Source organism: Amblyomma americanum, chromosome 1, assembly GCF_052857255.1.
Source record: "Amblyomma americanum isolate KBUSLIRL-KWMA chromosome 1, ASM5285725v1, whole genome shotgun sequence".
Lineage (NCBI taxonomy): Eukaryota > Metazoa > Arthropoda > Arachnida > Ixodida > Ixodidae > Amblyomma > Amblyomma americanum.
In genome coordinates this window covers 229,945,936-229,971,414 of record NC_135497.1, presented here as the reverse complement: position 1 = coordinate 229,971,414, position 25,479 = coordinate 229,945,936, and the positions used below count along the sequence as shown (strand labels likewise).

At 45.7% G+C, this 25,479-nt stretch overlaps 2 protein-coding genes across 8 annotated transcripts in view; both read right to left on the bottom strand.

Annotated features, from left to right (window-relative positions):
* Window positions 1-25,479, bottom strand: part of LOC144114757 (uncharacterized) — a 257,525-nt gene that overhangs the window by 174,140 nt on the left and 57,906 nt on the right. The window lies entirely within an intron of this gene.
* LOC144116426 (nuclear hormone receptor FTZ-F1 beta-like) overlaps window positions 494-25,479 on the bottom strand; it is a 41,699-nt gene continuing 16,713 nt past the window's right edge. Inside the window, exons 3-7 of the mRNA XM_077651170.1 lie at window positions 20,366-20,509; window positions 15,670-15,817; window positions 12,299-12,494; window positions 11,550-11,802; window positions 494-783 (exon numbers count right to left, since the gene is read on the bottom strand). Coding sequence (XP_077507296.1) covers window positions 494-783; window positions 11,550-11,802; window positions 12,299-12,494; window positions 15,670-15,817; window positions 20,366-20,509 — 1,031 coding nt within the window. The remainder of the gene's footprint in view (window positions 784-11,549; window positions 11,803-12,298; window positions 12,495-15,669; window positions 15,818-20,365; window positions 20,510-25,479) is intronic.

Here is a 25,479-nt window from a genome sequence, read left to right as displayed (position 1 = left end):
GAAAACGCAGCAACAATGAAGGAAGGACAGAGCGGACACATCTTTAAGACAGAAACAGAAAAGGTTAAAACAGCACTAGTCCTCACTCGCTCTTCCCCAAGTTAGTATCACTGCTATAAGCCGCTACTAGTTAGCAAAAAAGATCGCAGCAACAGAGGAAGACTAGGAAAGACGACCAACACTAGAACAGCAAGGCGCCGTCACTTGGAACAAGCAATAAACAAGAAAATGCAAAGGGGAAAAAGAAACAGCACACCATATACACAGCAGCATGAGCAAATGAGAAAAGGAAACTGGAAAGCAGGTGTCACTTCACCTGCCATAGAACTGCCCTATCTTCAGGGAAGAAGAGGACCACACATTACACAGCGGAGTATGAAAAAAAAGAAGAAATATTGTCGGCCTGTCCCATGCTTCTCCATGGTCTCTGCACATTCACCAGAGAGCACTATGTACAGGTCCCCAGAGAAGAGCACGCTGTGGGTTGTGGCACTTAGTGGTCCCCCCGCAAGAGTTCCAACAGCAGGTTGAAACTGGAGGTCTGAGGGTCAGCCATGGGTGCAGACAAAGGTGATGCTCCCGCAGAAGAGGCGATGCGCCGGGACGCTGCCATGGACTCCTTGCTCACCAGGCAGGCACGCTCAAGCTCGGGCACACAGAGTAGCAGCTCACCAAACTTGGTTGGCTGCGATGGGTACTGTGAAATGGTGTATGCCTGAAGAGCTTCCAGCACTTGTTTCTTGCATGAACGAGCCTTCTCCGGCTCTCTCAGGCCACTGGCGTCTGGAAGAAAACATCACAAAATGCTGCAGTAGGTGTTTTAGCTACCCTTCTCCACAGGGCCCGCAACATAGTTATCTAGACAGCGCTTCATATTTCACTCTTACGAACTGGTGTTCGGCATTATTTCATCCTGATGGTGCCATGTGAGACTCTACCATAGTCAGCTAAGCCTAAAAGATTTATTTGTACACCACAGCTTGTGAGTGGTAATTTCACTTGAAAGTAAGGGTGTGCAACTATATGAAACTTCAGATAGCTTTCCAAAAGTATTTCCAATTTCATCGATTCACGCTGCACTTTAACGATTTTAACCTTCTAAACGTTCTTCTTCAGCTAAACCCACAACCACACATCGTGACATTCCCAAACGTCAGATCTTGGCCCTGTAAAACAAGGTAACTTGCCCTTTCCTCATAGAATTAACTGTCAGCACGTGGTAAACATTTATACCTTGTTTCAAATGAAAAAAGTTGCACGTTTTCACAACATTCTGCTGTCCAACTTTAAGCCGCGATTGCTAGCGTTCATATCTCGACTTTCTAAGGGAGTTTAAATGCATACTTTTAAAACGAATATGGCATGTAATGAGGTTCGAGTGTAATACCAGTATTGGCAGACATCAGAAAACAGGTCAATCATGTTAACTTTTTAACTATTACAGTCAGGCGCCTGTTTGCAATGTTGCAATTCAGGTATTTGTAGCCAGCCGTTTCTATAAGAAGATAGGTTTGTAGAATTTCGAAAACAAGATTATCCTTGGCACTGTGGCTCATCAAAGTTTGGCCGAGCGCCAAAATATTGTGTCAAAGACGCCAAAAGTCAGCTCCAAAAGACATGCGCAAGCAATGCCCCCTAATACCTTTTCTCATCCACGTGGGCTGGAGCAGCGAGCAGCATCGAACACCGCGGCACAGGTGGGACAGAGAAGGTCACATCATAAGTGTGTCATGCAATGACGTGTACTGGGAACGTCCCCCAGTACATATCGCTCTATGGCGCACGTACCATAGACCCTGCACGTGTCAAAGTACAAAAGTGTGCATATTATGGCGTAAGATGGCCAAACTGTGTTGTGCCGTAGCACCAAGGGTAATTTCGTTTTTGAAATTCTAAACATTCATACAGTCGAGTCAACTTATAAAGAACCTGCAGGTCACGCAGATTGCGTTTGTTGCATCCAATGTTCGTAGTAATTGGAGTCTCCCTAATACAGCCAACAAGTACAATAAAAAAGGGGAATTTAATAGTCCGTTTTGAACGCATGTTTCTTCAATGCACTCCCTATCAAGCCATTTCTTAAGCTCTCCAGCGCAGTCCTGTAATCCTGGCTGAGACCCTTGCTGCGGACGCACTGCTTTAAAAACGCAATAATACCGATAGCGATGGAGATAACTAGAGGTAGGTCAGAATTCTAGTCTTCGATCCTTTACCAAGCTTTAAAGATGCAGCGACAAAGCTACCAATGCGCATGTACACGAAGAACGCACATCTGCCGTATGCGTGGTGCCTGCAGGCGGCAGCACCACAGAAGGTGGAGATCCGATGGGGTAGACGACGCATGCCAGATCACTGGGTGGGCCAGCAAAGCCAATCTTCGTGACTGATATTCATACTTTTCACATCGCTGTCATTGGTTCACCACAGGCCATGTGCAGTAGTTTTGCTTTCAATGCTGCCTTTGTCTCGCACTTACCACAATCTGCTTCCTTTTCATACAGTTCGCCCACCTGGCACACATGAACACATTCATTTTAATCTTCAGCTTGTCCGGGCACGCTTAGTCGGCAGTTAACTGAAATGTCAATGACAATGTTTATAATGTATTTTTTTATACGTAAGGTGGTTGATTCTTTGTATAGGAGAGATCACGAGACCTGGAAGCCGCTGTTCGGATACCGAGCTCGCGGGAAGCATGCGGTTATCAACAACTGTGAGGGAGAGTTTTCGTCGGCTCCTAGTTCGTTATAACTGAGGGGTGCAGCCATTGTTGTTCGTAGTATCTTAGAAGATGGGCCATAGCCCTCATACACATTTTGACGGTATTTTGACACTCGTTCGTAATAAGCGAGCATGGCTCGCTCGACTGTATGGATCTACTAATGGCCGGCTTCAAGTCTCTAATTGCAACCAGGCACCTAACTGTAATCGCTTCAAGGTTTAATATTAAAAGTTAGTTAACCAGCATACTAGTTAACATGATGCAGCAGTTTTGTATTGTATGCAAAGACTAGTATGACCACACCATAAAATAGAATATTCAATAATTTCGAATATTCAGTCGAATGGTAAAATATTTTATATCCTATTTGATCTGAATGTTTGGTATTCGAAATCTCGAAGTAGTTCATCTTGAGTGAATAACGTTTCTAGAACTCTTGCTGCATGTGGTTTTCGTTCAGCGCACCTCCTCTGGGATGACACCGCGGCGCACATGCAACCAAACCCCCGACTCTGCGCTGCGTGCCTGCACTCCCACACATATGCCGGAGCCGGTCTGCGCATGTTCGCCACAACAGACACGAGCAGGTGTAAGCGTTGCGTCCAGATTTGTACTGGAAAGGTGTCTGTGGCCGTGCTACCCGCGGTGCGCATGTGCCGTAATTGGCATGGTGGTGTGCATCCATAGAAAGATGTACCATTGTGCTACCAGTGTGCACACGCTGGTTGGTCCCGACGGGGCTAGCGTGAAAACAGCTGGCTGGCGCCTCGGGCCTTGTGGCATCCGCAGGGCGATCTGTGCATGGGCAGCGGCTCCTCGCGGAAATGGATCGCACTATGCTAAATCTCTCTAATCGGAGGATGCACGGCTTCCTTGACTTCCTCGGAACAAGTCTGAGCTGCCTGCAGCTGCCGTAGCCACTCGTCTCCTTGTGAAATTCGCTAAACAAGTGCGACGGTATGAGTAAGAATGGGAGCTAACACAAGAAACATGGCGATGGGTGCCCCTTTCCGATGCCCGACACGAAGTGGTGCTGTGCGCTTAGTGCTCACGCTCAGCACGTGTCATAGAGTCACCACTTAAAAGCAACAGCTACGCAACGATGCACTTGCAGTTAAGAGCAGCAGTCGGAGGCCCCATGGAACATACAGGTCTCATACCCCACAAATTCGTCAGCACCGCATGTAAGCGTAGTTCCCCAACTTCCGATAGCCATTTTTGCAGAACGTCTGCACAGCTTCAATGAGTGCGACAAAGCTTCAATTTATGCTCTCTTTTTTTCTTATAACGATGTTGTGTGTTCTAAAAATATGGTTTTGAAAATGTCTACTGTGCCATTCAACCTATTTTTGTACGCCATTAATATTTAGAAATATTTGCTTTAAAATTATTCGAAGAAATTTACTATTCGCTTCGAACCAAGAAACCTCTATTCGCACGTGCCTACTCAAGAGCCAGCTTTGCTCCACAAAAAAGCCTACTGTTAACAATTGTCGGTGGACTACCCTGGACCAGCTGGTATAAACCTGAATATATCAGATTGTTTTCTATATTGAAAAGACAGAACATTCCTTTGAAAATCTCATGCAAACAGTATAGCATTACTCATTGTGTTGAGGGCAAGAGCAGTTTTGTGCCTTTCCCGCGCATGAGCCATGGAGACATATCGACCTCTATCCTCATATGGTGGCCTAACCAGTACTACTTACCCTCAGCCTATCTTGAGGTAAAAGCAGCCAGGGAATCAGACCAGAAGAGGGTGTGTTTCGAATATCAAAGCAAGTACTTTGGTATTCGATTCTAGCTTCAAAGTGATTAGCAATATTTGAAAATCTAAAATATTTTCGAAGTATTTCAAAGTTCGGGAATTCGGGAAAATAAGCTGCTTGTAGAAACAATCGATGGTCTTTTGATTGCTGCGACACTTCTACACAATCGCATTGCTCTGGATGTCAGCAGGCGTCATATGCACGGTGCGGCAGGAGCTGCACTGCATTGCTGCACGGAAGGCCCTAAGATGAAAATGACAAAAGATAATGCAGAACTACCAGCATGCCCAAGGCAAGTGCTCCACTGGTGTTGGCCTTCGTAGTCACAGTGATGCTGGAAACCAACTTTGAAGCTGGTGATACCTTATTGTTTACAACCTCTGATGGCTGAGATTAGATGAGAAGAAACACCAGTTAATTAAGGTACCACGCTAAGAAGAACAGCACTGCAAAGCGTTTTGACATGAGTGCACAGCTTTCGCTTTGGAGAGCACCACCATTTTCTTGCGATCATGATCTTGGCATAGCGGTACACCTCTCCTGTGCTTCTGTGCTAACTTTTCACGTCTTTAGCCTAAAGTACTTATCTCAGAAGAACAGCATTTATACTTGCTCTCCAAGGATAGCTGCAATGCGTACCATTGCGTAGCGGCGCATCTGGCGGTGCAATACAGCGTGCTCGCATCTCCTCGTGCTTGTCCATGCTTATGGCATGCCTCAGTCTGGAGCAGCACAATGCTGAGAGGTTGGTCTAGATAACGACCCACCCCAGAAAACGCAGGTATCGCATCCACCAATTGGTACACAACGGCATGCTGGGTGCTACTTTTGCAACATGCACGGTGCCTTCGCTGATATTTTTTCTTTCGTATACAGTCGAGCCCGCTTATAACGAATATGAGCCTCACGCGGCGTACTTTCGTTATATCCCGAAGTTAGTAGTAAGTGGACAGCAGCTTTAAAGACAATTTCTTGTCAAAACTCAAAATTATTTCTTTGCAAAAAAGTTCGTGGTGGAGTACTGTTTTTGCAGCGCAGATCCGACGAGGCAGGTTTCCCGTTTATTTAGAGCAGGAGCGTGCTCTTCGCCGAAGCCCTTGGCATACACAAGTTTTCTGAGGCTCTCTATGTAGCCCATTGCTACAGGCGCACTTATGGGTGCTGGCTTCATCCTCATCTGATTCCTCCGCGTCACTCTCGTCCCGCACTTCAGGAATGATGCCCTTGTCCGTGCATGGTTCCGCGGTGTCGATGTCGTCATCGACAGAAATAAAATCATTCCAACCAATGGCATGAGCCCCCATGTCGGAGTCGACGACGCGATTCCACAAATTGCCGCCGGGCTCGGCATCAGAAACTGTGTCGACGAAGCCAGCCTTGCGGAAGCAGTTCCACTAGCCAGTGGCCGTCACCTCCACCCTGGCCCTTTCATCATCTCTACCGCTGAATAGAATGGAAATGTGCACGGTGTCCCTGTCCGCCATTCCGAATTACAACCACGGCCACGAGATTTGAACGAAGCCAACGAAATGTCCGCACCGCAGCAAGAGTGACAAAAGCGTGCGACGGGCTAGACGTGCAACGTGCACAAGCGGCAATCAAGCTAAAGATACAGACGCATAGCCCCAGCGCAGAGACCAATGAGAAGCGTCCGTGAGCGCCAGTGCAGCCACCTCTTGGCTCCCCTCAAAAGCCTCAAAAAAGTCCGGTAAAAGCCCGGTAAATAACGGCAATTCATCAAAGTACAGTGAGCCTAATGACAGCCCTTCTGTGGGCCCTACGCGCTCTCCACTCAACATTCGGCTACTGTTGTAATTTCAACCGAAACTGCGAATATTGTCACCATGCTTGCTGAAGTCCTTGAAAGGCAAAAGCAAATGGCCGAAGACCTTACCAATATTAAGTCATTCCAAGCTTCTGTGAACTCGCGTTTTGATGTACTTGAAACCCGTGTGGCTGTACTTGAGTCGTCTCCATCTAGTCAGAAAGCTAATGCCAGTGAGTCAGATTTTTTTGCGCTCCGAACTAAAAACATCAAGTGGAACTGTAGCTCGGTTAGTTGCAAAGAATGACGACCTTGATAACCGCTCTCGTCGCAACAACATTATCATACACGGCTTGGACGAATGCCAAGTTGAAAACGAGAGGACTCTGCTAGATAGGGTTACATAAATATTTTCCGGTAAACTGCAAATTACGCCCCCGCACATTGAGCGTTGCCACAGAATCGGTCAAAATTAAGCAAGAAGGGCATCCACGCCCAGTCATTCTTAAGTTGCTGGATTTCCAGGGAAAGTTGTTGGTGATGAAAAACGTCTCGAAACTTAAAGGGTCTGATTACTACATTAGTGAAGATTTTTCAGCCAACGCCCGCGCTATTAGGAGGAAAAATTTGGGTTGCTTCAGCATTTTTACGAAGCCAAGGTTCTGTGGTAAAGTTACGCTATGATCACGCTTTTATCGACAAGGTTCGCTACATTTGGGACGACGTTTCGAATGCTCTTCTCAGAGACCCGAAGTTTTCGATTACACGCACTTCCTCATCACCATTTCGCGATTCTTCCCCTCAAGATAAATTTTGAGTCACCACGGTCCGCTTCCCCCCGTTGACTGCCGAATAATTCCGACTGTAACCTTTCCATTTTGAACCTAAATGCCAGAAGCATAACTAACAAATTCGCAGACTTTCTATCTTTAATCACTGCGCACTCACCTCATGTAGTTGGCATCACAGAAACTTGGCTGCATGACGACATATTAGATTTAAAATTCACGCCTCCTGGCTACGTTGCGGTTCGCACAGACAGACGCCACACTGAAGGTGGCGGCTTTGCGTTGCTTTTTCGTTCTGACCTCACGTTTTCAATGTCACCGTCAGATGACATAGAATCAGTCTGGTGCAAACTTTATATGGACAAAATTCATGTCATAATCGGCGTCTTTTACCGTCCTCCAAGTTTCTTTGTAAATGAAGTTCAATCTCTTAGTATATTAACGACCAGCAACTCAATCCAGGCAACCTTATTTGCATGGGTGACTTTAATGCCCCCGACATCCACTGGCCTACTTAAACACTTGTGAAAGAAACCTCCATAAACAGAGAACTACTTTCCTTTTCGCTTTCATTTGATCTTATCCAGGTTACCAACAACCCTACAAGATGTGATGCTCTGCTCGATTTGGTTTTCGTTAGCTCTAACATTGTTGGAAAGGGCTACAAATGTGTCGTCACTGAAGGAATCTCCGACCATAAGGCCGTTCTTGTCTACTTAAACTTTTCGATTACTAAACATAATTTCGTTTTTTCCCCATTTCCCGATTTCAAGCAAGCTGACGACACCGCATTAACTGACACCCTAGATGATGGATATGATGAATTGGTTGCACTGAGCTCTACATGTGATGTTAACACATTAGTGAGCTATTTCGAATCCTTAGTTAAAAAATATATTCACTCTTTTATTGCTCTCAAAACCAAGAACAAAAATATGAAAATTCCCTGGATGACACGAGATATATTACATCTCACACGGTGTGTACACAGACTTAGGCGTACGACGCACCCAGGTAATCAGGGAGCCTTTACACGTTTCAAGTCGAAAGAAGAGCTTCGATTGAAACTTAACTCCGCTAAGGATTTTTTCTTCCGTGTGGAGCTGCAGGATCTACAAAAGACTAACCCGCGTAAATTTTGGTCATCTGTTTTTCCACATGATGCGACAGCTACTGCAATGAGGATTAACAATGAATCTACAAACGATTCATTTCATATATCCAATGCATTTAATGAGTACTTCCACTCCGTATTTTCTTGTGACAATAATGTCAGCCAGCCAGTCATCATTGCTCGTAGTGTCGTGCCATTCGACGATATTAATATTAGGGAAGAAGGTGTTTTGAACCTAATATTGAAACTTGACGCGAAGAAGTCTGCTGGACCTGATGGCATCCCGAACTTGTTTTTGGTACGCTACTCATTATGGACCTGTCGATATCTTGCTGTCATATTTCGCGAGTCTCTAGCTTCCTGTACAGTTCCTTCAACCTGGAGAATTGCTCAAGTGGTCCCTTTATTCAAGAGCGGTGACAAGCAAACAATATCCAATTATAGACCAATCTTTCTAACCTCTCATGCATGTAAAATTTTAGAGCACATCATCTACAAACACATTATGGAATACTTGGAATCACATCATTTATTAACGAATGCTCAGCATGGCTTCAGACGCGGTTTCAGCACTTAGACACAACTTAATGAATTCACTCATGATATCTGCAATAACCTGGATGCAGGTAATCAAATAGACGCAATATTCATTGATTTTTCGAAGGCGTTCGATACAGTGATCCACTCGAAACTAATGTATAAACTTAACGCCATCCTGAACAATCCCCGCCTTCTCAACTGGATTTCAAATTTTCTTTGTAATCGTTCTCAATTTGTGTCTTTCAACGGAAGTAATCCTAGAATAGCAGACGTGCCCTCAGGAGCTCCACGGGGTTCTGTATTGTGTCCCTTGCTTTTCTTGATTTTTATTAACGACTTACCTTGTGACATCACCTCTAACCTACGTCTGTATGCTGATGACTGCGTGTTATCTCACAAAATTGCATGCCTCGATGACCACTTACACCTTCAGAAATCATTCTCAGAATCTAGCTCTTGGTGCGACACATGGAAAATGACGATTAACATCCGCAAAACCGTTGTTATGACTATCACTAACAGAACAGCACCTTCCGTATTTACTTACAAAACAAGCAATACCCCTATCCAGAGCGTGAATCAATACAAATACCTTGGTCTTCTTTTTACACCGAACATGTCATGGTCCAAACATGTAGACTTAATAACCTCAAAGGCACTTAAAAAGTTAGTATACCTGCGTCGCGCAATAAAAGCTGCTCCTAGAGTTACTAGACTACTAATGTACAAGTCGCTAATCCGTCCGATACTTGAATACGCCTCTCCTGTCTGGAACCCGCATAAACAACGCGAAATTAACCAAATCGAGGAAGTCCAGAACAAAGCCATTCGCTTTATATACCACAGGTTTGATAAGGATTTCTCGCCTTCCACAGCACTTTCATCACTGGGCCTGCAACTGCTCTCAGTTCGACGAAGGGCTGAGTCTTTAAAATTTCTGCATTGTATTGTTAACTCTTCTTGCCGAACCTCTTCAAATGATTATATAATCCCAGCTATACCATCTAAAACTAGATGTCGCCAGCCTAAATATCACTCATTATTTTGCCCGTACGAACACTTTTAAGTACAGTTTCTTTCCGCGTGTAATCGAATGCTGGAATTCTTTACCTGGTTGTACGCGCTCCCTTCCCTTAAAACTGTTTTAGAGGCTATCGAATAGTATTGCCTTTTCTAGCATATGTTTTATTTTCTCTACTAACATTGTCTCTGCTGTTCGCCATTGTTGTGCTCCTTGTTTCTCTATGTTGTTTTGTTTACACCCACCCCTGCAATAGCCCAATAGGGCTGCAGTATGTACAACTAAATAAAATAAATAAATAAATAAATTTCATGGCAGGAAGATTGCATATGTGGGAACAACAGTTTTTATTTACAAAGGCCATCCATGACCGTTTGCTCCATTTTTCTGCGATCATGTGATGTGGCACTGCATTGTGAAAGTGTCCAGTTGTGAATAGGAGGAAGATTTTAACACGTAGTACAGTTGAGTCTAAATAAATCGAAGCCGTTTCATTGGAATTTTGGTTAATGAGAAGTGGAGTGTTGGTCCAGTTTTGCATGTAATCCTATAGAAAAAATCGCTCGATAAATGGAAGTAAGAAGCCCACAGTATTGTTTAATTAGAAGTTATTTTTGAGTCAAAAGGCTCGATGTGATTGTCATTTTTTAATTGAATGCACAATTTTTCAAATGCTGCAGCAGCATCGTGCTCCGCTCAGGTAACACCGCCATCGCAGCAATCCGCAGCGATGCTGTTTTTGAAGTGGCGAGATTATTCTTTGCTACAGCTGCCATAGGCACCCGCAGCGCAGCATACTGGAAGCGACGAGATTGCGCAAGATCAGGCACGCCAGCCACGTCACTTCCCTCGAGTGTCTGTTGCAGTGTCAGCAGCACACTATCTTGCTTGTTCCGCAGATGTTCTACACTTTGGATTTCAACTGTAGTCGCGACGCGGAAAATCATGGCAACACGCGGCTCTGTCGCACGCTTGACCTGGCGACGAAAGTCGAGATTTTGAGGAAGGCACCGCCAAGCAAGACATTGCGCGGAAGTACTGCATCAAGCCAAACACGTGTTCCAACTTTGTAAAGAACAAGCGCTCAATACCGCATGCATTTGAGCACGAGCAGTTGAAGATGTCTTGGAAACAAATGCGCACTGACGCCTACCCTATCGGCGCTACTTCAGAAGATGCCTCTGCAAGCTCATCGGAGGAAGCACAATGAAGTGAGCCTGACGGCACTGATTTTGGTGACGCTCTTGGCGACATCCGCTGAAGTAAACGCCGCCGTAGATGTCGCAGTCGAAACGTGTGGAGCGCTGACATACAGCGAGAATCTGGAGGCTGTTCAACCACACAATGAACCAAGTCAGAAAGACAGCGATATTGAAGACGAGCCACGACCGACGGCTGCCGATGCGGCTGCGGGTCTTGCTTTTGCGGAGCTTTATGCCACTGAAGGTAACGCGGAGGCTTGCAGAACTTGCTTTTAGCAGTGCGATTCGGCAAGAAAAGCACAGCAAGACGACCGACTATTTTTCTTTAGAAACTCGACTTTGCGGTTAATAAAGATGCTGTTTTTGGGCTTCGTGCTTAATTGGAAATGCATTTAATTTGAAGTTTTTTGCAGTCCTCTTGAACTTCGTATTAACCGGAATCGACTGTACACAAAGAGAAAATGACAACTGCGTAGCAAAAAAGAAAACTGGGCGGTGCTTACGCTTGTCGGTAATGCGATTTTAGAATGCAGCTCCTGCGGTATTTGGGCCGCAGGTGACCGCATATGAAATACGCAGTGACGAATGGAAGCAGCGCTGGATTTCGACTTAGGCAAGCACACATTACCTGAGGTTAGCAGTATGATGACCTTGAGGCAGACAAACTCGCGCTGGTCCACCTGGAGGCGTCGCAAGAGGTCAGTGAGGCCGAGCATACGCTCAATGACGGGTCCCATGCCCAAGTGCCGTGCCTGGCCCAGGGTGACTGATTTGCCCATGGAGAATCGTATTCCATTGGGCGTGCCCGTGGACCGGTAGCAGCAGCTCAACAGAAGAAGCTCATACCACGAGTTGCTCAGCAGTGCTATTTGGTCATCCTCCTGCAACATAACAAGCCCCCGTACTTCTGCTTACACAAGTCTCACAACAAAGTCTGCAGTCTTAACTAAGACCCAACCTCTTGCGCTGACACATTAAAGGTGGGAGAAAGGAGAAAATGGCAGTGTTTACCTTGCATCATGTCATTACAACAGCAACAAGATGGAACAGAAATAGCAACGGAAGCTCAGTATAACAGCAGAGGGCAAGAAAGGTCTCTCATGTTTGGAACAAAAGTTATCAAAATATGTCATCCAGTTTTAAAAAGACAAAGGTTCTAGCTTATTGCATTTACAACATCAAAACTAATGTATCAAATCACCAAATTAATCTGTGTCACCTGTTCAACTAAGCGTCTGCTCAGAAAATTTATGAAATGGCAAAAATAATGTGCTCAAGCTATTCTGTCCAAATGCGAAAATCATAGTGGCTGAATAGAAGCTTCAACATTAAAAACTTCTATGGCAGCAGTGATATAGAAACAATAACGACCCACACCTGGATATCCCTGAAAAGAGGCAGGCTCTTGCACCATTTAACAATCTTGTAGACACGAAGATCGGCGATGTTGCAGACGCTTCTCAATAGGCTTGGGCCCCCGTCTGCTCCCAGGGCACCAGGGGAATCAGGGCCACCAGCGTCAAGTACTGTGGCTCCAGTAGCAGACACCTTGTGGCCAAACGGCTCGGACAACCTGGAGTACATTTCATACAACACATGAGAGAATGCATACCAATAAGCACCGACATTAATTAAAAATATACTACAGTAGTCTAACTGAACAATCCTTGGGTTTCGATTAATTCCTCACCACACTTGTGACACGCATAGGTGTCAGTATGACCACTGTAGATGATAAGAATGAGTGAATAAACCTGTTCAGAAAAGCGGCCTCCAAACTAAGAAAGGAGAGCCAATTATTTGCCTTTCATCGCGCAAAATAATGTGCAACCAATGGCTGCATTTTTTTCTTCAAAAGGATATGGGAGCCGATTCAGGTTAAGAAAAAAGACCAAAAACAGCGCAACCACACACAAATGGCCAATAGTTGTGCACATTCCCCGTGTTGCATAGAACCTGTCTGACTAGTTCAAAGCATCCTAGCAGAGCTGACAAGACAACAAAAGTCTCAGTTTCAGGCCCCTAGGCTACTTCACCAGCATTTGGGTAATTCCATGCCAAATGCAGCAGAGTTTGCGCTCGACCCTCTCTGATTTTTCACACTAAATCTGTGGCTTTTTACTGAACCGTTCAAAGCAATTTCCTTTAATATCTCTTTGGAAAAAAAATTTCCTGTCTTCTGACAGCCCTTTCAATTTTGCTAACTAGTGCAAAACAGTCTCTGTAAAAAATGTTGGAAAAATTATTTCTTTTCTCCACTCAAAATGTTTATAAACAATGTATATGATTTGTACTCTCATATCATGCATGAAAAAATTGCCAGTAGGAAGTTTTTGTGTTCTTTATATCATTTCTTTTAACCCAAAACGCATCATATTTACTTTAAAAACCTCTGTGTGGCATTAATGAGGAATATAAAAGCTTTAAGCAGCTGTCCATAACATATACTACTAGACAAAAATGTTTACACTAAAATTGAATTGAATAACATTCAATTCAATTCAAAATGCCAAAGTTGAGAAAAAGTATTAAAGGTGCATTGTAGGGCGAGTTGGTGAATGAACATTAGGAAGGAACACAGCGCTAAAGAAACGGCTGAAGGAACGGGACAGAATGGAAGGGGACAGCGTATTTGGCCGAAAATTTCATACAGAGTTGGTCCTAGCAAGAGTGCAAACTATGACCACACTAATAGTCCGTTTCAAAGCAAATTCATTTCAGGCGACATCAGGCTGGGCTAGCTGCGCATTAAAGACTCGCTGCCAAAAATAAGCATGCGCTCCATAATGTGGGTGTTCGACAGCGTCCCTCATCATTTTTTGGATCACAAATTCTGCCGAACGGAAGCAACTCCTGATGCACGCTGCAGTCAGTTCTATCCACGCGAACTTATTTCATGGTGGGGAGCAGAGTCATCCAAACTGAGACTTCGGCACCCTATCAGTCAATTGCGATCATTGTTCTCAGTATGCACAAGAGTCGGGGCTCCGACAAAATACCTCGAGCATGTGAATTACGCTAATGTCAAATGGCACGTCTGGCTCGTCGTGATTGTCGGGAAAAAAATGTGGTTGCCGCAGTCAGAAATGGTAGCACATGGTGCGCCGCGAGGTTGTCGAGAACGAACAGGATCCTCGAAATTTTTTTCAAGCCACTCTGCGAGCAAGTCGCAAATTTATGCTTAGTAGCGTACTCATCGATTAAACTGTCATTCGTTGTCCAGTCCTTTGCGTCGTGCGCAAGAGCATGTAGCTTCCAAAGCACTGCAGCCTTGCTAGTCTTCGCAAAGATACATGGTGCCCGCTGGTCGCTTTCTTCCATGCTCGGGCATTCGAGGACAGTAACTCAAAGCTCACTGCACTTTTCATCAACTTCTTTCAAGCCATGCGTTTTCGATGGCCGCATCTTGCAAAAAGCATTGTTAGCGCTCCATACAGCCTGTAATTTATTCTTTTATTTTTGCTTTTTGGGGGTTGCGTTCTTCCTTTAGAAAGAGGGCAGGTGGTGTCGTGAGGACTTGGAGGTGCCCGTCGCTCTCTGCTCCGCAAAGAAACTGAGCTTTTCTACTTCAGGGAAGAGTTCACAGTGCCTCCTTTTTCACTGCAACTTAGTTGTGCAGCCACACTTGTTCATTGTATCTGAGATGCAATGCCATTGCCCTAATACATAATTTGATGTTAGGTCCGCCTTTGTTCGTAATAAGCGAGAGTTCGTTATAACTGCGGCAGTTGTAAGTGGGCTCGAGTGTATTCGCGCACCCCTACATCAAACGCAAGCTGTGCTTTAGTTATATTAAATAATCTCAATTTTGTATCAGTTGTATCCTTGCTTGTTTACGCAGTGTGACCACTTTGTAAGAAGTTCCGATGCAATCATGTGCCTGGGAAACACTTGGTAGCCTGGCTGCCATCACAGCGTAGGTGTTTCTTGCTAACTGTCCCTGTTTTCTATGATGTATTGAATACTTAATTTTAAATTACTTTATCCAGAAATACCTTCGGTGACCGTTTGTATTAACTGAAACAGCCTTATTTGTTATCCACAAGTGACAGTGATGACTCCTGCTGATTGCCTGAAGTATTGTGCGGCAGTGGGTCCCACTAGCACTTCCTGTTCATTGCATGCGCGTCCTGTAATCGATAGTCAACTTCAGGTAACTGTTGTCTACGGTTGGTCATTTCCATTTGCTAATACTTGTGAATTTGCTCTATACCATAGCCGAAATTGCACACACGAACCCTGAAGACCCGTTAGGCCTACCGCTGAAGTGGGTCGCCGTCACTTCGCAGAGCAAGAGTAGCTGTTCAAGCGTGCCCAATGTTTTCAGTTGATGATGACCTAAAACAAGTTCTCATTAAAAAGCACAATCAAGAAAATAAGAGAGATTGTAAGACCTTTTATTTTTCAAAATGCCTTTTAATGTCGCAGCACTGCTTCTGAGACTACACACTCGCTGCACAAAATCAGGGGCCTTAGTTTTGCCTTGTCCACTTACTGTGAAAATAAAAGCATAATGAATGAATGGTGCTTGATGGTCACATTGTTGTAAGTGCGCTTGACTCTACATTTAAATGCTTTATTTTTCTAATCTGTGAACAGAAGCCACATGATGGTCAAAATTATAATGTTACTAGGCTTTATAGACACTAAGGAAGTTATTCAACAACTAACAGTGGCACAATGAGTCAAATTACTATTTGCTTACTAGCACCAGCTTCGAAATGCCAAGAACACTTCTTCCTACTTACCGACTAATTTCGCAGTCAGTGTAGTGCCAAAGGTCCTCCACAGAGACAATCTCCTGCACAAGAGATGGCACCACAGGTGGCTGCTGCTGGCCCACAAACGGCTGGGGGGAGCCTTCTAAGGGAGACCCTGATGACAAGCTCCGGGATTCTGCATTCACAAGTAAATGCCACAGGCTGAAGTGCTAGCAAGCCTAGATTGTCCCAATCCAAGTAGGAACACGTTACTTCCATGAGGAAGCATTTAACACTATCAGCACAGGCATATATCATTCAACAACGGCTAAATTCCTTAATACCACTAAGCTGCGATATGAAGCAAGCCTATCCTGGCAGATTACATTTAAAAATAAATGAGGCCTTAATACCGTATTTACACGAGGTTGTAGGTTGACCGACACTAAAATTGAAAATCCGAAGTGGGGGCGGGGGGGGGGGGGGGGGAGGGTTGACTTACACTCAAAACCAAAGCACGGCACCATAAATAAAGGCAAGACAAATGAGACATCGGGGATGCTACAGCGTGGTCGCATTTTCGCTGCGGGGCTCTTTTGCATCTCTCTTGGCGCTGGCCTTCAGCAGCTGCTCTGCCAAAGCGCAGAACCGTCACCCCCTCTCCGCGCGCGGCGGCTGATGGCGGCTGTCGATAGGTGGCGAACTGGCATCCCCTCCTACCCGCCGCACGTGGCTGCTGATGGCGGCTGCTGATAAGCGGCGGCGGCCCGATAACGTTATCGCTTTCAAGCGTCCTCCAAGCATTTTTTTTTTACTTTCAACTCCGCAATCGGCACCCAAGGGAGTGTCAGTAGTTGATGAAAGGGCCTTTGCTCCAATCGCGGCGTAACCGCCACTCAGAATGGCAGCGGCGCCGTGGAGTGTCGGTAGCTGACAGAAGACCCAACGCCGCTCACGTGTATTTTCTCTTTTGCTTTGACACATTAGACGACTGCCCGCCATGTTTTAGCCATTTTTAATGTAGTGCTTCGTAAATATTCATTTGTGCTCTGGGTACGGTAAGCGTCCGGAACTCTTTTATAACTACATTCAAGATGGCCGTCATTCTTTATGCCGAACAAACGAAAAACTGCACGCCGGGCCGCAAGTTTGATGGCACGGAACAAGTGAAAGAAGTGTGGCGGCCGCAGAGGTGGAAAGGCAAAGCTTAGGCGACCTACAAGTTTTTTTTTCCTGAGAGCGGGGTCGACTTACATTCGAGTCGGCTTACAATCGTGTAAATACAATAATCTTTATTCCCCTCTTTGCTTGTCACTTGGCTTTCTTCCTATAGCTTTTCCTGAATACAAGCCCACTGTGGTGGCTGAGTGGTTAGAGTGTTTGGCTGCTGAGCCCGAGGATACAGGATCACATTCCCGCCATGGCAGCCACACTTCAGAGGAGGAAAAATGCAAAGATGCCCATGTGCTGCGCAATTCGAGCTCATGTTAAAAAGGCCCACGACGTCAGAATTAATCTGGAGCCCTCTGCTAGCTGTCCACAATGACACTATTTTCTCTCTTCTTTCATTCCCTCCTGCACCCCTTCCCTCACAGCCTGGCTGAAATGTCCATCGAGAAGTGAGACAGTTAACTGTGCCTCCCCCTTCCTGAAAACCAATGTCAATTTCTTCTTTAAAGGGGCTCTGAAGAACCATCTGATGAGAGTACATACATAAACTTGCGCGATCACTGCACTGTGTTGTCATGAACAATTGAGCCAAAAATACACTTATACACGTAGCAGAGAACCCACAATCATGCGTAAAAGTTGGCGGGCCCTTTCCAGGTGGTGGTGGTGGTGGTGAAAAGCCTTTGTTTAATGAAAGAGGTGAGGCTCTTTAAAGAGCCCCGCAATGGGTGGAGTCCTTATTCCGGGACCCCATTGGTCGAAGCCGCCAGCTTAGCCCTCTTGACCAAAGCCTTTTGGGACTGAAGGTCCGAACAGCCAAGCAGGGCCGCCTCCCATTCCTCTCTGGTAGGGTTGGGGTGGGGGGAGAGAGCTGAGTTGTGCTGGCAAGCCCAAACCATGTGGTAGGTGTCAGCCACCTTCCCACAGTGTTTGCACCTGCCAGCGAACGCGGGATCGAAGTGTTTTAGTACTGCCGGGCACAGCATTGTGTTCGTTAATAATCGGAGTAGAACGCGTTCGTTTGCTTTCCCCAGTCCCTTTGCAGGGGCCGGGTAGAGGCGATGCCTATCCTTATAATAGGATGTGATAGCTTTGAAGGAGAGTAAGTAGCTACCTTCAGGTTCCAGGTGCTCAGGAGCCAATGGGAACGCCCGGTGAATGAGTGCTCGGGCCGCCGCGTCTGCAGCTTCGTTTCCTGCTAGGCCCTGATGGCCCGGAGTCCAAACCAGGCAGCGGGGTGTAGGATCGGTATCCCAGCTGCAGTTCCTTAGTATTCGTTCAGCTAGTGGAGTTATCCAGCCAGCCTCATAATTGCGACAGCCGAACGGGAGTCTGTTATTATGTGTTTGGATTTTGAATCAGAAGCAGCTAGGGCGATGGCAACCTCTTCAGCTTGTGTTGTGCCTGGGGCTCGAAAGGAAAGCCCATCCACCTGTATTTCTTGATGTATGACGGCGGCCGTGTACCACCCCCCGTGCATAGGCCCAGCTACATGTACGTAAAAGACACCATGCTTGTTGCCATAGTGGTGCGCTAAGGCTTCCGCCCTAGCCTGACGACGACCACTATGATCCTCCTTGTCCATCTTAGTGGAGAAGGGTCGAACTCTGACGGCGCGTCTCCAGAGTTCGGGCACTCGGACCCGCTCCTGAATGTGAAAATCATGCTGGATGTGAAGGCGGGCTAGCAAGTGCCGACCCGACTTCGTTTGGGCTAGCCTCGTGTATTGATTTGTGAGATGGGCTTCCTTGAATTCCTGAAAAGTGTTCACCACTCCCAATGCAAGAAGTCGAAAAAATCCCTTTCCAGGGACTTTTTCATGCTCACGCCCTCCCCCATTTCACGCTCCTGCGCATGCTAGTTAAGAGATGGCCATTAATTACATTCTTTCAGAAGTAAGCCGCGTCGCTTTTGCAGGTTAGGAAGCTTTGCTCCCGATGGAACCCCGCGTGCATCTTGGGAGGATAGGTGCAGGCCTTTGAGAGCGCAAAAAGCGGCGAGAGGAGAGGAAATGACGCGAAAAGGACGAAATTCAAATTTTTAATTCAGACAACTCCGCTTCTACAAAGCGCATTAAAAAATTAGGGGGACACTTAATCCCTGCCTTTAAGCGTATGAAGCAATTGTGTTAATGGCTCCCTTCAACTGTTTCTATTCACACAGAGTCCCTGTTCTTTGTTCACATTTATCACAACACAAATTCCACATTCTTGTCTTTGAAATCATCCACATTGCAGTCTGTGCACATAATGTTCCTTCTATGTACACACTCACTGATTAGTACTAACTGCACCAGACATAATCACAAAGGAGAGTTGCAAAGGAGGAGGGCTACAAAGGAGAGTTCCGACTAGGCGCAGATTCCACACCGATAAAATTTTATACTGCTCGCGCCATCCATTGGGGCAGCGGCGTACATCAGATCGTGGGGTTTTCCAGTGGCCGCCACATACCCAGTGCCACTATGCAAAGCAAAGGACATAACATATAAAATGTCAATGTGCAATTTGCTATTCACTAAATTTTTATTTCTCTAATTACAACTTCTTAAATTACACATATACTCATTAGCATACGCTCGAAAGATACCACGTTACAAGAAAGACCACACCACATACATATAAAACCCCGCTTGTAGCTATGCTGCACAAGTATGCCTGAGTGGCCTAGTCGGTAGTGTGCCTTGGTGAGCCAAGAGTAGTGGGTTAGAATCCCGACTGAAATTTATAATAACTTTTGTGTAAAACCAATTACTTTATAAAGTGAAACCGTTTGATACATGCACAGACCTTTAATTCACTTGCAGGTCCCCTTTTACATTTTTTTTTTAATTCCAGACATCCACGCATGAAGAGGGTTTTTTAACACAACGCCGCTGAACGGGAGCCTTGAAGCTATTGCTTTAAAATATTTTTGCTGGGGGATATTTGTGGAGTGGCGTCATCCCGGGCATACCGAAAATTTATTGACAGCCCCATTAAGAATCCCTTTAATATAAGTTGCTTAGCATGCTCTGCCCAGCTCCATTTCTAGGGCCACATGCAGATTTTTCGATAGCCACTGAAAATCATTGTATGGCAGCAATGGGTATGAATGACCCATGAAAAATTCAATGACCACTCAGATTGCCAGCGGGATAGGTGCATAAGCGCCTCTTGCTTCAAAAGCAGGAGTGCGAGCACAATTCAGCACTTGTAACACTCTATTTGTGCCTGAAATTGTTGTACCCATGTCTCAGTTTTGCCAGACGTCAACAGGATGACGGATAAATTTTTTCTCGGTGTACCCATTTTATGAGAGTGGCTATTTCTACTAGTACAGAGAGGAAGCAAGCACACACTGAACTCTATGGCCTCCTGTTCAATATGCATACCAGTTGCATCACCACGCACAACTGTAAATGCTCATATAAAAAAAGTTTTCAGGCAAGACTATGTGCTGCAAACGTCACATCAGAACCAAACAGCCAATTCTATTCATGCTTACTTATAAAAACAAAAATTATCCGTTCCAATTCGGCTACAATTAGCACACAAGATGTCATGACAAATTAAATTCCAATCCAATGAGAGACCTTTCTGCAGCAGCGGTATTGGCTCCGCAGGCAGGCCACCGGAGTCTGAGGCAAGCCGTGCATCACCACCAAGGAGCTGTGACGGCTCGGAGTAAGAGCACTGGTACATTCTCCGTCTACCTCGGGTCCCATGCTGACGAACAGCTGCGTAGAAGAAGAAAACAACTCAGCATGCTGTCCAGATACCGGTTACCATTAGGTTGCAAGGCTGGCAACCTGCAACAATTATTACTACTGGATTCTCTTACACTCTAATCTTCTAGTATGCTTACTGGCTTATCCAGGCAGTATCAGCAGCAGAATGCCATTTAAGCCAATGATGAACGGCGAAAAAATTTGGCTGTAAGTATAGCCATTTTTGAATACCAAGGTAAGTCAAACCTTGATATATGAACGTAGCTCTTCTCCTAACGGTACTTCTGCCATACTTTTTTGGGTATGCGAATATTCGAATTGAAATTGAATATGTTTGATATCAATTGGTTCATAATCTCAATTCGGAAACTGACATTTGACCATTTTTTAATATTCCCAGGGATCGAATACCGCGCAGACTTCAAAAAATTTGAGTGTGGCAAAACCATAATATCGGGGCAAATTATACGAAGACCGAGTTCAAAAACATCAAAGGCATCCTCCTCGCTTTCTTCTCAGAGTTTATCACGTGGAGCGGCTGCACTTGGACGCTGCTATGCTTCGACCTCACGAGAAATTCTGCAAGTGGGCTTTCCCACGTATTACGCCTGAAGAGAACAAGATGGCTGACTCTTCCACTTTTAAAAATCACGAGAAAGCGTTTGGTTTTTCCTTTGATCCTTCCATAATGTTTTATATACTTACTTCCCACACACATTGCAATCGTCTTGTTGCCTTAACATTTTCCTAACGTTAGCTCTTCCATCTCGTTTTGTTAATTTGTTAATTTTAATACACGGGAAAGCCCACTTGCAGAATTTTGCATGAGACTCCCGAAGGGGTGAGTCGGGGTCTCATGCAGACCAAGCGATATTGTAAAAATCTCTCCGTGATTAGGAATGATCTGCTTGACAAGCGATCGTCCAAATATGCGTCCTGGGGCCTGAACTGCACATTATATTGTTGTCTGCGCCTTTCTGACGTGTGCAGCGCCAGGCATATTGACGACCTCCAGCCCCCCCCCCCCCCCCCCTTCCCCCCGTTGATGAGCCGAGCGAGTTCGGCGGCATTTCGAAGCTTTCGGAACTCTGCAGCCAGCTTGTGGTGACAGCTGTTATTGGTCGGGCACATAAGCCAGCCAGCCGGGACCAGCATTTAGGATACCTGCAGTGTGACTGATCCTTTCTGTTTTTCAAATCCATCGTGCCACACTGGCGCCATTGCATCCCTCGCTTCCATTCTCGTGGCGTTTCTGTCCTTTCTGCGGACTGAAAGTCCGCGCTTGTTATGTGCTGTTACCAGTTTGTGCGGTGAAGCCTCCTCATGTGCAACACCACATGCGAAGAAGCTCCAGTGCTACCACGCTGCACACCGAAAGAAGTCGCGGATGCCATAACAATTATAAAGCAGTTGTGGTTTAGACACTCCCGATACCATGCACAAATTAAAGCACTTGACAGAAGGGTAAACATTTTTTGTAGTCACGCAGCTTTTGTCTTAAACAGAGATGACCATCGGCCACGTTCTCCACCAAATAATTTTTACTTTCGTGCAAACAAATTTGGCAGTCGGGGGGGAGGGCATTCGGTAATTAGACATTCGGATAATTTGCATGTATGTTCTTTCCACTCCCTTGCAGTCCATATTAACATGGCTTTACTGTAAATGAAAAAAAGTAAACACACAAAATCTAAGAAAAAAAGAGGGAAAGAAAGAAATATTCTTGAAGGGTGTGAAAAAGCACAATTACTGACATATCAGAAAAGAATCATAGTCAGCTAAGTGCAACCTATATGAAAGCAGCATAAAAATTAACGTCCACCCTTTGTAGTGATGTTAGGCATGAAAAGCAATACTTCTTAGCCAATTCTGTGCACAAGACCACAAAGCCATATGCATGGCTAAGTGGTCTTCCTAGCAGCCTCTCACCAGAACATCATTATCAAACACGGTCATAAAAACTGCACATGCACCGAAATCTCATATAATGGTTGCTGACACACTTTTAACTACCTACTGTCCAACATATAGTGGACAAGCCACGGGGTGCTTGCCAATGTTTTGACAAGTCGACTTGTCTTCGTCTGGGCCAGACGTCTGGGCACGCACCCTCAAGCTTTCTCTCCCTTGTTCTCTTAGTGATTATAGAGAACCACCTGCCCAATCTCCCTATACCATGGACTACTCTCCATCACAGCAGATCATCAAAGCAGTGTACTATGTCAATGAAAACCAAGTACACTTACACCTGAATATAGCTAAATTGAAAAAGCCATATTTTTCGCTACATGCAGTTTTCACGTGAAGGCTAAAAAGGACAATGCTGAACGGAGGTCGAAGAAACAAATATAAGTGAAGCCACCTTGAGAATGTTTACAGTGACCCCCCTTGCTCGAAATAAAACGCAGAGAAACACTTTACAATCGCACTATTAGCGCTGCTGGCAGCAGCCACAACCACGTCCGCTGCGGCTTGCACAATGCCGCTACGAGTGGGGAGGTCGGGGAGTGAAGCACCATGACTGGGAAGAGTGCGCACGGTCTCGCCACCAAAACTAGACTGGCTGCGGAGGCACCTGCTTCTTCCCACATGTTCCCACCCTCAATCTGCCCGCCACCGTTGCCCTAGGAAACCGACTCTGCATTATGTCGTCAGTACTCTCCGCCATACCCGCTCCCAACACGGGAGAGCTAGAACTACCAGCACTAGAATCATGCGAGACATGGCATGTTCCGACAATTGCAGTCGCTCATTGCGATCGTAGACGTTCCTCTCATGTCAGTTCGTGTTTCATGGCCCTGAAACTTTGGTGTGGTTCTACAAATTTTCAACTAATTCAGCATTATACTAGCAGACAACTTTTTACCGCTATGAAGCAGAGGCTAAGCGGGAAAGAGGAGACAATCTTCTCTCCTCGTGCCATGGGGAGTTGGCTCCTCAGCACTAGTAACCCTGCACACTCTCTCCAACTTCCCCTCTTCACCCCCCCCCCCCCGCACCCCTAGTTGAAAACACTTTCCCCACAGCACAGAGATAAAGGACCGCCTCCTTCCCTTTTCTGATTAGCCATAAAAAGTGGTCTACGAGTCTAGCTAATACTGCTGTCACACGGGCACTTTCGATGGCAATCAAGTTGATCGGAATCGAACTCGATGCAGATCCGGCGTTGCTACATGGCAAATCCAAACGCGATCGACTGCGATCCTACTCAACTGCATGGAGCATGATCGAAATGTCGCTGCGAGGGTCATTCCCAGGCTATACGCCAGTTTAAACAAAATATTCTAGCTAAAACTAAAGAGTACTGAAATATTTGTCATAGCAAAAAAAAGCGCAAAATTTTAAAACAGGAAGGTTTTTATTTATGTGCCTTGATTTGCCAAGCGGCGTTCATTCTCTTGACACAGCATACCCGGCATGCCCGTTTCGTCAGTGGCAAAAAAACGTGAATCGGGCTGCGCAATTTATTCCATGCGCTTTAGACACAGAAGAGCGACGCAGGAATGGCTGGAGTTCCAGCACGTAATGTCTGCCGCTTTGTCGCGTTTGTCAAGAAAACTTTGTGAATGCTGTGGATTGTTTTTACAAGTTATGTTTCTTACAAGATAAAAATATTTTCTAAGCAACAGATGTTGGAACGCAGCCCTCATTCATCGCTTCTGGCGAAACAACATGACACACAATGATCGAAGAAATAAGGCACGAGAAACGAGTACGTGTAGCACGGATGGCACAAGATCGATCGGGGAACGAGTCAGCGACTGGATGCCTATGAGGCTATTACAGCCAACTATCGCAGAGCGTCAGGCCACCAGTGCAATGTGTAACCATGGTAGCAGCAGAAAGTAATTAAGCTGCTTTTTCTGCTCATAATTGAAATTTTCACAATAAAGTTTGTTATTTTTAAGTTATTACCAACCGATGGAGATGATAGTACGCGCATCGCCATCTCGAATGTAGCTGTATAACAAGTTGATCGGAATCTAGTGGATACGTGTAGCAGCTGCCCATCTCGATTGCGCTTCAAACGTCAACCGTGATCGAGACCGATCGCGATCCGAAGCGCCCATGTGACAGGGGTACAACAGACAGTCGGCGTAGAGAGTTCGTTATAGCAAGGTCAACTGCCGAAACACCTTTGTTACATGGAGTTCTCAAATACAGTTATGGATGTAATGAACCTCTATACAGTGAATTTCTCGATATTACGAAGTTTCTCGATTCCCCAACGCTGTCCCCATTGAAGCGCGTGTATTTGAGGCCTCCATGTAAAGAAGATGTTGCGTTGGTTGATCTTGATATAACCAAATGGCAACGCCCTCTACATGTTAGCTAGTGCTGAGTTACTCAAAATTTGGCAGAACCACACAAAAGTTTCGTAACAATAAAGCACGAACTGACATGAGAGGAATGACGATTGCATCGAGTGACCGTGGTTGATACATCGCGGCGTGCTCCAGCGCCGTTGGCCCATCTCCGGTGCTTTCTCTTTTGGAACATCATACCATGTGGCATTACAGCCGTTCATGCTCAAAAGCAGCGAAAATAATAGGGCGTAGCCAGAAAGGAAGCGACACCAGCAGTGTGCGGCCATCGGCGCCGCACGGTTGCTCGCGTGATTCCGGCGCCGATTGCGGCCGCGCAAGTTCTGCAACACAGCCGCGACGGCTCCGCCTCCCCCACCCTCCCCAGCCCACTCGTAGCGCTGCTGCACAAGCCTTGCCGGAGGTAGCGGTGGCTGGTGCTGCGATCGGTAGAACGATCGCGAAGCATTTATGACATCGGGTAACGCTGTTTTCTGTACACATGTTCAAGGTGATTTCACCGACATTTATTTCTTATCTTGGTTTCCGTTCTGCAGTGTCCTTCCGCCTCTTTTTTGCGAAAACTGCATGTAACGAAAGCTGCATGTAATGAAAAATCTCGGACTTTTTTTCTCAATTTTGTTTACACACACACACACACACACACCAGGTTTA